This window comes from Dermochelys coriacea, chromosome 8 (assembly GCF_009764565.3).
Source record: "Dermochelys coriacea isolate rDerCor1 chromosome 8, rDerCor1.pri.v4, whole genome shotgun sequence".
Lineage (NCBI taxonomy): Eukaryota > Metazoa > Chordata > Testudines > Dermochelyidae > Dermochelys > Dermochelys coriacea.
In genome coordinates this window covers 21,461,128-21,476,485 of record NC_050075.1, presented here as the reverse complement: position 1 = coordinate 21,476,485, position 15,358 = coordinate 21,461,128, and the positions used below count along the sequence as shown (strand labels likewise).

At 39.1% G+C, this 15,358-nt stretch overlaps 1 protein-coding gene across 2 annotated transcripts in view; it reads left to right on the top strand.

Moving 5' to 3' along the window:
* Positions 1 to 15,358, top strand: part of UBTD2 (ubiquitin domain containing 2) — a 109,102-nt gene that overhangs the window by 12,744 nt on the left and 81,000 nt on the right. The window contains exon 1 of one of the 2 annotated variants that reach the window (XM_038414784.2): positions 10,759 to 11,087. The exons of the other annotated variant lie outside the window; for it this stretch is intronic. Within the exon in view, the coding sequence (XP_038270712.1) occupies positions 10,886 to 11,087 (202 nt within the window). The 5' untranslated portion in view covers positions 10,759 to 10,885. Of the gene's footprint in view, positions 1 to 10,758; positions 11,088 to 15,358 lie in introns of those variants that run through there. 2 annotated transcript variants of the gene reach the window in all.

Genomic DNA, 15,358 nt, shown 5'->3' with positions numbered 1-15,358 from the left:
AGCTATGATATATCTGTTGTATCTACTATTATTGGCACTTAGAACTATTATTTATGGAGAAATTGACAGTTTGCCAACATATTAACAGGAAGAAATTTTTCACCTTTACACAGTAAGAAGGTGCCCATCCTCCGAGAATACTCTGAGGGATAAAATTGTGTCAGAATTAGGGTACAGCACTACAGTACAGGCACCTCTTATAGAAAGTTTATTATCTTTGTATATTTAAAATGGAACCACAAAGCTAAATATCTGGCGAACATACTGTGAGCTGAGAGCACTCTAGATTCTGTTTGCCAGAAGCTGGGAATGAACGACAGGGGATGGATCACTTGATGATTACCTGTTATGTTCATTCCCTCTGGGGCATCTGGCACTGGCCGCTGTCAGAAGACTGGATACTGGGCTAGATGGACCTTTGGTCTGACCCAGTAGGGTCATTCTTATGCTCTTGTGAAAGAGAATCATTTGTTTTGTCACTTTTTTTTTTGGGCTGAAGAACTACCATCCTCTGAGTTGTCTATGTGAGTAAATATAGTCTCTTTTAAAAGAGAGTGCCTATGAAGTAGTGGAGTGTACCAGCAGTGAGTGAATAACATCATACCAGCTGGTTTGGATTCATCAACATCCTAATATCTGTACAAACAAATGAGTCCTTTGGAAGACTGGTAATTCCTGGACAATGGCCCTCTGGTGAGGAGGTAAATTATTTACAATGAAAATTGCTAATCTACACACCTTATATTTCTTTCATAAAATACTTCTTGGCAAAGGCATAAAATGTTGCATAAGTCTGGTACACCAGACTTCATAATTCTTACAAAATATTTTCAAATGCACTTGTACGTAATTAAGTGTAATTAAACCACAAATATCAAACTAAATGAACAAAACATTTTGATGCAGCATCCGTGATAATGGGATTCCATTGACGTCTGTTGGAGTACTCGTTCATCTTTGCAGGGTCAGTATCTTGCTCACTGTTACAATGAGTGTTCGTAAAATCAGGGTAGTAAGATTCTACTGTGAATGCACAGTCAGATCACTTTCAGCTAAGCTGAAAAGGGAGAATGTAAGACATGACTACTCACATATTTGAAGCCTATTTTGAGATTTTTAACATACTTTTATAGATTGCTTTCATAGGTGGAGTCTCCAGTTCGAGTAATCATGGCCCCCAAGTCCCCCATACCTCTCAACATTTTAAAAATAGGCCCATATTGAGTTGTTGCTCACCCTGACCCACCACTTTAACAAGTGACTCAGTACAAAGGTTAGTCTGACCTTTAATTCGTGTTCATCTCCATTACGTTGTCCTCGTATGCCATCCTTTTTTCCTTTAAACATTTCTTTACTGCATGTTCCCTGTCTCTCATCCTTAATTCTTTGTGCTATCGCTACCCTTTCTTGAGATCTCTTCAACTAATATGGAACCTTCTTATTCCAGCATTTGGTGCTATGTCCTATTAGGGATGTCATCAGAACTTCCTGCTCACTGTAATAATAAAAACAAATAATTTCCTTTGTACTGTATATAAAATTCATTAGATGTTATGTATCCTGGACAGGTAATTGAATGATAGAGTTGCAAGTCCCAGCTGTGCTCTGGCACTTTGGAGAGAGAAAAAACAGCTGCTTCTTTTTTTTAGTGCAAGCTGTCAAATACCTATTAAAACAGTACTTTTGTAAAATGCTGTAGCATATTTGTGAGTGCCATCTCGAAGGTCATTACCGTGTTTTGCTTAATAAAATACACAGCAGTATTTGGTGAAGTAAAGTTGTAGGAGGGCTTCAAAGGAATGCATATTTCTACAAATACAAAGAGTAACATGGTAACAAATTTGCCAACTTACAGGAGGTTCTATAATGTTCTTATCGCTGTCAGATTTATCAATGTTCGCCAACGCTGTTTAATGAATATTTTATTTTTGTAAATTGTCCTATTCAGTTCTTATTGTTTCAGATGTATACTTCTCCATGTTGCTGTCTAAATGCAAAACTAATTCTGTATCCAGAACAATTCAAAGATGCAATCCTAAAGTTGAATGTGTTGTACATGACTACTTGATTAGCTAAGTCAGGGGTGGCCAACCTGAGCCTGAGAATGAGCCAGAATTTACCAATGTACATTGCCAAAGAGCCACAGTAATATGTCAGCAGCTCCCCCCTCCCCGTGCCTCCTGCTCACGGCAGCCCCGCCAATCAGTGCCTTCCCCTCCCTCCCTGCACCTCCCGATCAGCTGTTTCGTGGCATGAAGGAGGCTCTGGCGAGGGGCGGTAGGAGGAACATGGGCATGGCAGGCTTAGAGGAGGGGGTGAGAAGGGCTGGAGTAGGGGCAGGGTCTGTGCCAGAGCCAGGGATTGAACAGTGAACCCCACGGGCACATTGGAAAGTTAGCGCCTGTAACTCCAGCCCCGGAGTCTGTGCCTATACAAAGAGCCACATATTAACTTCTGAAGAGCCACATGTGGCTCCAAATCCACAAGTTGTCCACCCTGAGCTAAGTCCACATGATTTAAACTGGTCATCTATTGTATACTCTCGTGCTGATAGTACATAAGTAGCATTGCATAGGTCTCCTAGTCCAACTGAAACAGACAAATACTTCCATTGTACCTGTCCAAAATGATTTGAGTGCTACGTTGTAGTCGAAACTTAAGCATGGTCTTTAGAAATAACTCAAGCTCGCTCTTTGGTTTTGAATGAAATTCCTTCAGGCTAGACAGGGAGGGAAGGCAAATTGCAATCTTACAGCTGTTCTGGCAATAGAATCACTTTGGCATTTGTAGAGACAGGGAATGGATATTAAAATGTGATGATACATGGAAATACTGATAAATTAATGCACTTTAGATCCAAATAAGCCTCTAGTTTTTATAAATGTTCTCTACATTAAAAGAAAAGGAGGACTTGTGGCACCTTAGAGATTACCAAATTTATTTAAGCGTAAGCTTTCGTGAGCTACAGCTGACTTCATCAGATGTATCCGATGAAGTGAGCTGTAGCTCACGAAAGCTTATGCTCAAATAAATTTGGTAATCTCTAAGGTGCCACAAGTACTCCTTGTCTTTTTGCGAATACAGACTAACACGGCTGCTACTCCGAAACTCTGTACATTAGACACTTTAGAAGATGACTTTTTTCTTAAGTGCTGCATGATTCATAAAATACACAGAAGGATTATTTTTCTATTGAAGCCAAATTAATTGTATTTCCCATTTGGGGAGTTAACGCCCTTATCTAAATGAAGCGATTCCTTGCAAAACCTCTTTTCTGCTTTCTTAAAAACAAACTCGGACAGTGCTGTTGCCCAGATCTCTCTTTCAGAAGAGAGGGCATTATATGAATAATTCTTGTATCCGTCAGCATCCAAGTCCAGTATTTTAATATCTCCTCATTGCTCTTCCTTATAGAAGGAACAATTGCTTAAATGTACTTTCCAGAGCTGGCTTGTGGGAGGAGATGGGGCTCAGAATTTTGAAAGGCCTTTTTTCTTTCTGTGGGGTTATCATATTGTGGTTACTTTGAAGATGCTGTCCTATTGATCTTACTCAGAATTATGTCTTTTGTTGAAATGCACTTTCCATGTTTTCCTCAGTGAAGGAAATATATCAGTAGAATCAGGTTTTTTTCCATAGAATCAAAGTTTGGAAGGCATGCATATGAATATCACACTGAATGTATTTGTTTTCATGTAACTGCAAGTGTTGAATGCATTCTGAAGGTTGGTAGTCATGTGCTGCATGTGTCATCTGGAGCTTCTGGATCTAGCAAGTCAACTATACTGGCTATACCAGACTTAGGCCAGTTTTGTCACTCATGCTGAGCCCTTTTATTTTTATGATTAAAAGATACATGTTTGACACAGGTGACAATTCAGAACAAAGTGTATCACAACTTGAGAAATGTTGAGGTTAGCTGTTTTAACTGGCACCCGGTGGGTAGATGAAAGCTGCTTGGGCTCTCTGATCTCCTCCCTCCCCGTATTATGATGTTTGGGCCAAGTAGCTCTAACCTGAGGAGAAATCTGACTCCTGATGTTTGAGCACCTTCCTATTGCTCTTATAAGTAATCCTAAATGGGCAAGATGATAGTAAACTTTGGAGCGGCTTATATTGTGTTTGGAGCAGGACAATGCCTCATTCCCATGTCAGTTCTCACTGGAGACTATCAGCTTCACAGTTTGGTAGCTTGATACTGTAACTGCTCACAAGAACCCCCATAGCTAATTATATTCTTAAAAATAAAAAACTGGACTTGTTCAGGTTCTGTCTCACTGAAAACTGAATAATAATGGTCAGGTACACCGACAGTGTTTTAGTATGTCTAGGGGAAAGAAGAGCAGGAATTGGATCTAGGTAAAAGCTCATATCTTCAGATTAAATGATCATAGTAGGTTTGTTTGGGGTTTTTTTTAGTAGCTGTAGATGCAAAATAGAACTTTATTTGGGATGGGGTCGATATTCAGAAGAGGGAAGAGCATCACAAACTGGTTTCAAATATGAGGAATTTAAAAAAAAAAAAAAAACCACGGAAAGGTGCTGGGTTTCAGTAAAAGGGAAATGATACATTCTTAAAGACTGCTGTCATTTGCAATTGCTTTAGTTTCATTAGCAGAGAATTCCAAACACCGTGTGTGTTCAATGAGGACTTTCTCCAAACCTAGTAACAGAGAGGGGGAATGTTGCATTTGTGCATGGACCCAAAATGGAATGTCAACCTTGTGCCAAGCAGTAGCAGGTGTTGGGACCTTGCTGGTTGGGTTCCTGTTAGAAGAGGGATTCCCAGCGATGGAAGTCAGGAATATATTCATAGTTAACTCATTTTATTTGCAGACTTACACCTGTTGTGGAACAGAGGCAGGCCCGCAATCCCCTCTTTCAGAGCTCTCAACTCAATCAGGGATGACTGGTTCTGCTTCAGGAATGGATTAGGAGATTAAGGAAAAGTATACTCCCCTAGTGTTTACCACTGTGCTCTCAAAGCACTGCATCAGAAAACCAATGGAAGCACTTCTCCAAAGATTGAACAATGCTCAATGCGAAGAACAACTCTTAAAATAATATGTAACAGACTCCTGAACAAAGGGCTATCTTAGAAATCTTTAAAATTTATTGACCATACATTTCTTTTGGTATGGTCTTCTGAGATGGCTCAATGAGCAGAATCAAATTGCATATTCCCTGGAACATGTCTCTGAATATACCTTAGGAATATGAGTGTGCACCACTTTTTTTGTACAACAGTAGCTACTTTTCTCTATTGATTGTATCTGGTGAAAATAGCACACTTCAAATGGTACAAATGAAAGTGACCAACCTTAATATTTATTATCAACTTACATGTTTTACACACAGATGTAGTGGGAAACTCCTGTTAGGAGTTAATACCTTTCATTGTATTCTACCCTGTGTGTAAGAGTGAGGTAGGTTCCAGTTCCCCTGAGGAAAAAAAATATAATTAAAGCCCTGTTAATTTCCTTGCTTACTGGGACTATTGCCATCATTTGCAAACTGATGTGAGAAGAGTCTTCTTCTGACTTAACATTTTTAAGTAGTCACCATTTCATAGTTGAGAACTACCATTATCAGGCTTGTGTGAGGCCTTCAAGTTTGAAACAGTGTTGCAGAGAATCAAATACAGTAGTGAGCTGTCGCTCATGAAAGCTTATGCTCAAATAAATTTGTTAGTCTCTAAGGTGCCACAAGTACTCCTTTTATTTTTGCGAATACAGATTAACACGGCTGCTACTCTGAAATCTTCACTTAAAGTCGTCCCAGTGTTTCATGTTTACGTTGCTGATCAATTAGGGAACTTGCTCGTTTAAAGTTGTGCAATGCTCCCTTATAATGTCGTCGTTTGGCAGCCGCCTGCTTTGTCCACTGCTTGCAGGAAGAGCAGCCCGTTGGAGCTAGCTGGTGGGGGGCTTGGAACCAGGGTGGACTGTCAGCCGCCCATCAGCTCCCGCTGCCCTAAGTTCCCTGTGCAGCAGCTGTGCAGCAGCCGCCCAGCTGGCAGTTCAGCTGTCCCTCCCCCCACAGCCATGTGCTGCTCCTGCCCTCTGCCTTGGAGCTTCTCTCCAGAGCCTCCTGCTTGCTTGGGACGGGGGAAGAGAGGGGAGCTAATATCATGGTGTCCCCCTCCCCCCTGCTCCTGCACCCTGCTTACACCATCTCCATAGAGCAGGGGGGACACACGACAGGGCTCAGGACCTGGCAGCAGCAGCTGCTGCAGTCTCAGCTTGCTTATTATCTTAACAAGATAGTATACTTAAGAGTGGTGTCAGCGTACTTAAGGGAAAATGCGCATCTCTCTCTCTCTCTCGCCTGCACACACGCAGCACACTCTCTCTCTCTCTCTCTCTCTCTCTCTCTCTCTCTCTCTCTCTCTCTCTCTCTCTCTCTCTCTCACAGGGTATGGCTCTGTCTGCTATGCTGTCTCCCCTCCCTCCGTTCGTGCTGTCTTGTAGAGTGTGAGGCTACATTAACAGCAATGAGGGCTCAGCCAATTGCTACTTCATCATTTAGCAGTAAGGCATCCCCTAGGAAATATCCCATCCTCTGACGCCACCATCTCAACCAAGCTTCACAATCATCATCACTGTGTACAGTATTAAATTGTGGTGTGTGTGTGTGTGTGTGTGTGTGTGTGTGTGTGTATTACACCACACATATATATACACATATACACACACACTATATATATATAAAAATTTCCCTGGAACCTAACCCCCCCCATTTACATTTAATTCTTATGGGGAAATTGGATTCACTTAACATCTTTTCGCTTAGTCGCATTTTTCAGGAACATAACTACAATGTTAAGTGAGGAGTTACTGTATTTTCCACTGAATGCATCCGATGAAGTGAGCTGTAGCTCACGAAAGCTTATGCTCAAATAAATTTGGTAATCTCTAAGGTGCCACAAGTACCCCTTTTCTTTTTGCAAATACAGACTAACACGGCTGCTACTCTGAAACCTGTAATAGCATTGGAAGGGGAACCTTCTGTGTTACCTAGTTCAACAGCTTCCATCAAGCAGAGAAGACTCCACATTAGAAATTCCACCAACTGATCTGATCTTGCCTTCACTCTTGAGTTTGTCTAATCAGTTAAACAGTCACTATCTTATTATTCTTCCTGCAGAAAACTTCTTCAAAATTTCCTTGTTGAATTAGTCTTTCATTAACATAGTCTGCTGCTGTCCTTCAACATAGAGAGCCACCTTTCCAGCATTTACATTTCTTACCCTTTAAGAATTATGTAATGATCATTTCCTTAATAAACTCATTTCTTTACCATGAAAGGTATGGTCTCAAGTCCCCGTGCTATTTTACTTGCTCATATTTTATACCTTTCTGTTGTATCTTCTCTTATTTGTTTGACATTGGTAAAGAAGGAACACAATTTAGAGCCATTTGGAAACATTTTCAGATAGTTTATAAATAAACAAGATGTTTACATATAGATGTTTATGCAAGGTATAGGGTGGAATTTCACAGACCCTTCCCAAATAAGGATGCCTCTGATCAGTGTGTCTGGAACACTACTTGACTAAAGTCTCCCATTCAACAAGAAGATTGGTTCAGGTCACAGGCTAATAAAAAAAAATTAACAAAATTCCTGTCCATGAGCCGAATATCCACAACTTCATACTGCGTGAAAAGGGAGAAACACTTAAAAAAAAAATAGTAGTTCCCAACTTGTCTCTCTTAATTTTTAATATGGCATCTATTGCTATGATACTCAAGCACTATTCTGATGTAATTCTGGGGACTAAAGACCCAATTTTGCAATGGGATCTGCTCAGGCAGAGACCCATGAAAGTCAATGGGGAGGTCTGGCAACTTGGATCTCGCTGTGGGACTGGGGCCTAATGTTTAATTTATTGGCACATTTGCACAGCAAAATTTTACTTTGGGACAAAGTATTATATAGCTTTGTTTCTCTTTAGCATTTTTAAGGTGCCAGTCACAGTTATATTTAAAAGCAACATAGTGTCTTGATTGTGATACATAGCTTGTCTTCTGTTCTGAACTGTTACAGCCCTACAACTCTACAGAAATCAAACTAAAAGACTCAAGTCCTTAATAGCAGATACTGTCCATGTGTGCTCAGTTTACCAGTCAGGCTTTAATTTTCTATATTGGTAAAACTAGCACTTCCAAACATATTTTGTGTGGTCTCACTATGTGTTCAGTTGCTTTCTTGGAGCGGTAACTTGGATTAGAAGCTTGGGCTGTTTGGATCAACTCCTGCCATTCCAGATGTGGGTGTCTTAAATGCCAGGATTTTTTCCATTTGGCAGTTTTCCTTTTTTATTTTTTCTGAGCAGTTGTTTAGCAACCTAAGGACTGATCCTAATCCAAAAATATTATCAAAGGTAATATGTCTATAGTTTAAAACTGCCAAGTTAAAAAATAAAAGTTAAGAAAAATAATGGTAGTGGAAGGTTTTGTTTTTTATATGCCAGAGGTCTCAATTTCAACAACTGAAATTTTGTAAAATTTAGCTTTCATCAAACTTTTATTTTGCCCATGTTCCAACCAGCTCTGCTCTAGATAGAACTCTGAAACATAACCAAAATATGAATGTTTGCATGAGAGTTAACAATCACAGGACTGGTAACAAATATCGGCATATTTGATTGCAACCAAATCAACTTAATTTTATATTTCTACTGTTTTATTCTTGATAAACTTGGACTGGTTCTAATTTCTGCAAGCAGCTCCACAGCCAGAACAAAAAGTTGAGAGGGGGAGCAGTTTTGTCTAGTTCTACTTGCATAAAGAATGCTTCACAAGATGAAATTCCCCTTGGATTCAGATCCAATAACCATTAATTTTACAGTGGGAGATGAATTTACTAGCTTTACCTATTTTTGAAAAAAATTAGCTCCAGTACATTTTTTTTCCCCTGGGGTGCACTAATAGAAAAGTTCCATGTAACTTGTCAAAAGCTTTTCCACCTAAAATGATGTACAGCAGTTACAAATTCTTTTGACTGAATAGTGTGTATGATGAGAGAGAGAGAGACTGCTAAATATCAACAGAAATCAGTCTTGAGGCCCGTTAATCATCACTGATAGATGCTTCTCTAATCTTTTGGACATAATCTTAAAATAATTTTGTATTGCCATTAAGAAGCATTAGAGGGCTTAAAGGTCACCCCACTAAAAGTGAAATTAATTTTAATTTACCATTCTGAATTATGAGAATTTTAAAAACCTGCATATTAAACTCAAATATTTGCTAAAGAAGTTAAGTTTTTTGGTGTTTGCCTGTTCAGTATAGCTGATGCAAAATTCATCTTGAAATTATTTCTTACATAAGAACTGCCAAAGTAGAAAAGACCAATATTCTAGCTAGTCTGAAATTCTGTTTGAAGGGCCTATACTGCATAAATCAGAAGAAGATGCTAACCCTCATGTGAAGCGCACAGCCAGTTGTGCAGTACTATGCTCTGGGGTAGGGAGAGAATGTAAATTCTAAATTCAAGCATGAAAACAACAGCACTCAAAGTCAAAGAGAACATAAACATTGACATAGTTGGAATAGTTAAGAGGATTCATCTCTATATTTCATTCTAGGCTTCTACCCCACTTGTAAGGAGTTTGCATCCTTTATAGTTAGTTATGTATACATCAGTGAAACATTTCTTTCTGCTGTGGGGAGAGGAGATGCATGCAATACCGATCTTACCTGGTTACCTTCTCTTCGTTACTCTTCGGTGGACTGGCCTCTGTTCTTCTGGGTCCCACCTCCAGCCACATCTATGTGTTTTCTTTGTATTTTTCTGATACAGCGTTACTTGGCAATGCCTCCACCTGGCACACTCCTTCCTGGCAAAAGTATCAGAAGGGCTGCTTTGAAGGGAAAAAAATCTAACTACCATTTAACTCTGACTTAGCCACCTGATGTATGGAGACTTCCATGGAGTAACACAGAGACGTACGGTATATCAAACCAGGTTAAACAAATATTCATAGGGTCACCTGTGTCCAACCCTGTAACTTACACCAGAGGGGAATAAGATTTTAATGTCCTGTTGGTATGCATACTATGTTGAGGCCCTGGCTGGCTGGTGAGGGGGATGCATTCAATAGTAGCAGATAGAAAGTTATCCCATCGCTGTAGGACATAGTCATTGGATAGATATCTTCCAGACAACGGGCCTGACTACCTAAGTAATGGTTGATGCACTCTCAAACTCCATGACATGGAGGCTCCTCAGTTTCAGATCCTGGTCCAGTTCCCTCACCAGCTATAAGAGGCGTCTGACTGTCCATGCTATGCTAGTCATGTAGAACTTTTCACTGCCAAAATTGTACTGCTTCTGCCTCTGAGGTACCTCTTCCCATAGAGGGACTCAAGGAACAGGTGCAGACTATACCAAAAAAAAAAAAAAAAAAAAGGGGGTAAACCCTAAATCCTCATTTCTTATTCTATAAAACCCAACTGTAGGTTGAAACAGGCAGGGACTCTTGATCTAGCAACAAGTATTTCTTGCCTTATGGTAACTGTTTTAGCTAAGAGACTAATCTAGTCCTAAACTAATTGGGAGTTTTCCCCGCTGAAACCTATGAATTGAGAGATGCCATGAACAGGGTCTGGAACAAACTGAGGGATATTGCTGGCAAATATCCAGAGGCCAGTTTTCACGGTGTAACCCTGCATGCAGGCATGTGACTCCCAAGTTCACCAAAAAGCATGTCCGCCCTTCAGTGGCTGGCTCCGCTCTCTCCACTTGCTACCCCAGGGGCAGTCTATCCTGAGAACCTTTTTCTTTGGTTAGGCTAGCTTCATGTTCCTGGTCTTAACCTGTCAATCATCCTCACTTTAATCTGCTTGCTCCTTTGAGTAAGCACACTGGTGGCCATCCAGGTATGTGCTGCAATAACTCCCCTGAGCTGGCAGAGTCCTCTGCCACTCAAACTAGTGTCTCTCCTCTCTCCCTCTTGGTTGTTGGGCAACTGAGATTCTTGGGCTTGCGACATTCTGGAAGCAGCATTCCTCTCCCTGGGGTTTCCTCGGCAACCCACAGTGCTCCACACCTGAGCTACTGGCACCAACACTGCAGAAGCCAAGGTAAACTCTCTGGAGATTACACTAGGTTGATGCGAGAGGCCTTCAAGTGATCAAAATATTAATAAAGCTGTTAACAATATTGAGCTATATCCTAATGATGTGTCTAAACATCTTTATAGTAGTGAGGATCCTGAGAACCAAATTCTATAGTTGCGTTGAGCAAGGGTTCAAGAAATACTCCAAAGCGTAGAAACTAGAACAAAACAAATCATAATGAAGTGAATGTGACAAAATTTACATTGGCTGTGGGTGAATTTTGATGAGCGAAACTAGATCCTTAGGCACTCAAGCCCCAACCATAGACATTAGTGTTATAGTTATCACACAGGTTTACGCAAACCTGAAGTTTGAAGACTATATAGTGTTTACTCTAGACATTATCATGGGAGCAGAATGGGCTTCTTCTCATTTAATTATAGTAGCACTCAAAGTCCCAGTCAGGGTTGGTGTCCCATTGTGCTAAGCCATATATAAACACACACACGGTCCCTGCCCTGAAGATTTGTAATCTGAGTGTATAGATGGAAGCATTTGGTGTATATATAGTTACCAGATTAGTATTCTACTGGCAGTTATGCAATACTAGAAAAAGACTTTGCCATGCAGTCACTTTTAATAATAATTTTTATTCTAAATATTACAATATACATAATGCATGCTTTTTGTGTTCAATAATATGTCTATATCTAAGCAAAAGTGGTAGTATACCTATAAAATAGCAAATACATTCAAAACCACATGGTAAGAATAAGTCCATGGTACTTACTTATTTTGAAATAATTGCTGTTTGGTATTTTTGTAATTGATAAATCTTGTGGCAGTTGTGCCTAAGCATATCTTGTGCTAATGCTTCTTAACTCATTGGCTACCCTCTATGTACCAACAAAGTCCATGTCCTTAAATTATTTAATTTTCAGAAAAAAAAAATAATTTCACTTAAAAGAGAGAGAGAGAGAGAGAGAGAGAGAAAAACAAAAGAATCTGGAAAGTAAACTCAGCCAAGAAAGACATATCTTGCTAAAATCTAATTTTTCCTATTCTGTTAATTTGAATGCACTTTTTAAAGGGATGCATGTATTTAGTCTGATTTTAAAACATTCATGTCATTTTAATTATATGGGGAAAGAGAAGTGGAGACACTTAGCCCAAAAACTCACATTCCTAATTTGAGTGGATTGTTACAATGGGAAATAAGAGGTATTTTGTGCCCCTTCTTGGTGGGTTTTTTAAATCCTATAGTGCCTTTCAAAAAGAGTTAACTCATGTCCTGACAGATACGATGTTCAAACCTGTATTTGAGCTCTTGCTGAGTACATAATGGCTTATCCCTTTGCCTACACAATCACTGCATTGTCAGTATTTATTTCACTGTGCACAGCTCTCTGCTTTCTTGAGTATTAAAGGTGCTTTATTAAACCAAATTATATTTTGTAACTGTGCTTTCCTTTTAAAAAAGGAAGGAAAATTGATTTGGTGTGACATGAATGCTACCTTGTGTATTATAAAACATATCATAGCCCATATAATAGACAAAAAATACTCCTATCCCATCAGTTTTAAATCCAACTTATTTTAGCATTAACTCTTCGTAAATAAGTCTGATTCCTAGACTATAATCTGCCAACATCTATTTGTGCAGTAATTGAAACTGATATGCAGTGTATGCTGTATGCAGTGTGCAACACAAGGCTATCCTTTGCAACTGTGAAGGTAGGAAAATCTGTTTAATAATAGTTGTTTCTAATCCACCATGGAAGATGTGAAGAACTTTTCATAGTGTTGCTAGTCTCTAACTCCAAGATAAATGTTGGCTACCCTCCCCCCCCCCCCCCAAAAAAAAAACACCTGTACGTGAAACAGGAGTTCTTTACACTGGAAATTTGACTTGACTTAGTCTTCTTATGGACTCAATTGTGCATATTGGTAAATAATGCATAATTCATGAGTAGCATGGAATCTCTGCCTATTTATAGTTAATATTGCTATACATAAATTACTTTTGATCATGATGTATATCTAACAAAATAGTATTCCTTCTTTGTATAAGAGTTAGGGTTATTTTTCTTGAGGTAACAAAAATTCAGAAGAAATGTCTCTGCGGAAGTATTCTGTGAGTCTGTCAAAACAAACAAACTCTTTGGTGTCTTGTCCAAGTGAATCCAAACTACAAGCCCCTTCTGAGAAGGAAAATGCTTTCTCATAGAGTGACTCAGAATGCAGCTGAATGTTTTTTGTACACTCTTGGCAGCAGAGGCATACTAAACTAGCCCAGATTAATGAAGACAGCAGGTAATCTAGTGGAAACGGAGATAAGCAGTGAAAGCTGCTCTGGCTTTAAGAACATTTTATGTGAATTTTCTTGTTCTGTACACTTTATGGATACAGTACATTTATATTTTGTGGCTAATCTATGGATTTCTTGTGTCTCAAGTTAATAACTAGCTCTGATTGTGAATTGTATCGTTCTTATGGTCAAATAATGTCTTTGTTCTGTGAAGCTTTATGCTCCTATCTAAATAATCCAAACAGTAGTAATTACATGCCATGTAAATCTCATAAAGATGTAAAAAGAAAAGGAGTACTTGTGGCACCTTAGAGGCTAACAAATTTATTTGAGCATAAGCTTTCGTGAGGATGCATCCAATGAAGTGAGCTGTAGCTCACGAAAGCTTATGCTCAAATAAATTTGTTAGCCTCTAAGGTGCCACAAGTACTCCTTTTCTTTTTGTGAATTCAGACTAACACGGCTGCTACTCTGAAACCTATAAAGATGTACAGCTCATACGTGTAACCGTCTTGAAATGAATCACTTTGAATTAAGAATGTTTGAAACCTCATTTAGGGAATGTTGATGTTTCGAGAGGATTTTTGACAACCACCCAGCCCTGCAAATTACTTCAGTCCTGACTGAGAGACTACTGAGAAGTAATTAAGCCTGTAGAATGTGCCCAACTAGTCCCCTGCCAAAAAAGGTAATCCCGAGTTCATGTTCTCTTTCCCTTCATGTGCTAGCAGTTCTTGTCATCTCACATTATACACTAGTAATGCACAAATGTTGTGAAATTTTCACAGCTTTTCAATATGAGGAGGATTAATCAAAGATAATGCTAGTAATTGATGATTGTTATCATTTAAATCCTACTAAACTCAGTGGCAAACACTTTTAGGAAAGTGAGAAAGTAAAAGCAAGTTCTGTGTGCTGATTGCAAAAGCCTAGTTATCTGAAGTAATTTCTTCTCAGATACATACAGTTTGTTGCCCTCTGTCATCTGTAAATACCTGTCTATCTAGTGAATCCTCTGGCTATATAACATGATGCTTATTCTGTGCCTAAAAGTCTTCATTGTCGTTTCAAGTTGCAAATATGAGATGCTATTTCAAAGTAAGTTTTAACTGTGAAAACTGAACTCTGGCGCATTTTGCTGCTGTTCCAAGATCTGCATATTCCATGATCCATGGAAATTAGATGATAGACAAATTAGTGATTGTCAACCTGGCAGCGCAGAATATAGTCCAAAGAGGACATATTGGATATCAAAGTAGCATATCTCATAGGTCCATCTGGCCTTCTCTGGTATACAGTCCCCCATAACACATAGAATAAATTTTAAATTATCCATCCTTAGCACTTTACTTTTATTGTAGCAGGGTATAATCTCTGTCCTGTCACCCTGCTGTCAGAAACCCCTAACATTATGATAATTCTCAATTTGAACACATTCTTCCCAGTCAGTTTGATTTCTCAGTGTTTCATAGTCCCCAATATTCTCAGTTAGAATAGTTTTGTCTGTTGATCAATTTGTCTTTGACTCTTGAAATCTGCTTTCAAGTTTACTACCCATTGCAATTATTGTAACCCAGGTCATCTCCAATCATGTTCTAGTATCTGTGGTTTTCACTAGCTAGCACCAACATCATTTTGATAATCAAAGCTTGCATGCTACAGATGGGTCAGAAACTGAAAATAGACAGGCTTGTTTTGCAACTCATGGAAGCTTTGGAGTTCTACCACAACTTAAACAAAAAGAAAAGGAGTACATGTGATATATGCCATCATGTGCCAGCAATGCCCTTTTGCCATGTACATTGGTCAAACTGGACAGTCTCTACGTAAAAGAATAAATGGACAGAAATCAGACGTCAAGAATTATAACATTCAAAAACCAGTCGGAGAACACTTCAATCTCTTTGGTCACTTGATTACAGACCTAAAAGTGGTAATTCTTCAACAAAAAAACTTCAAAAACAGACTCCAAGGAGAGACTGCTGAA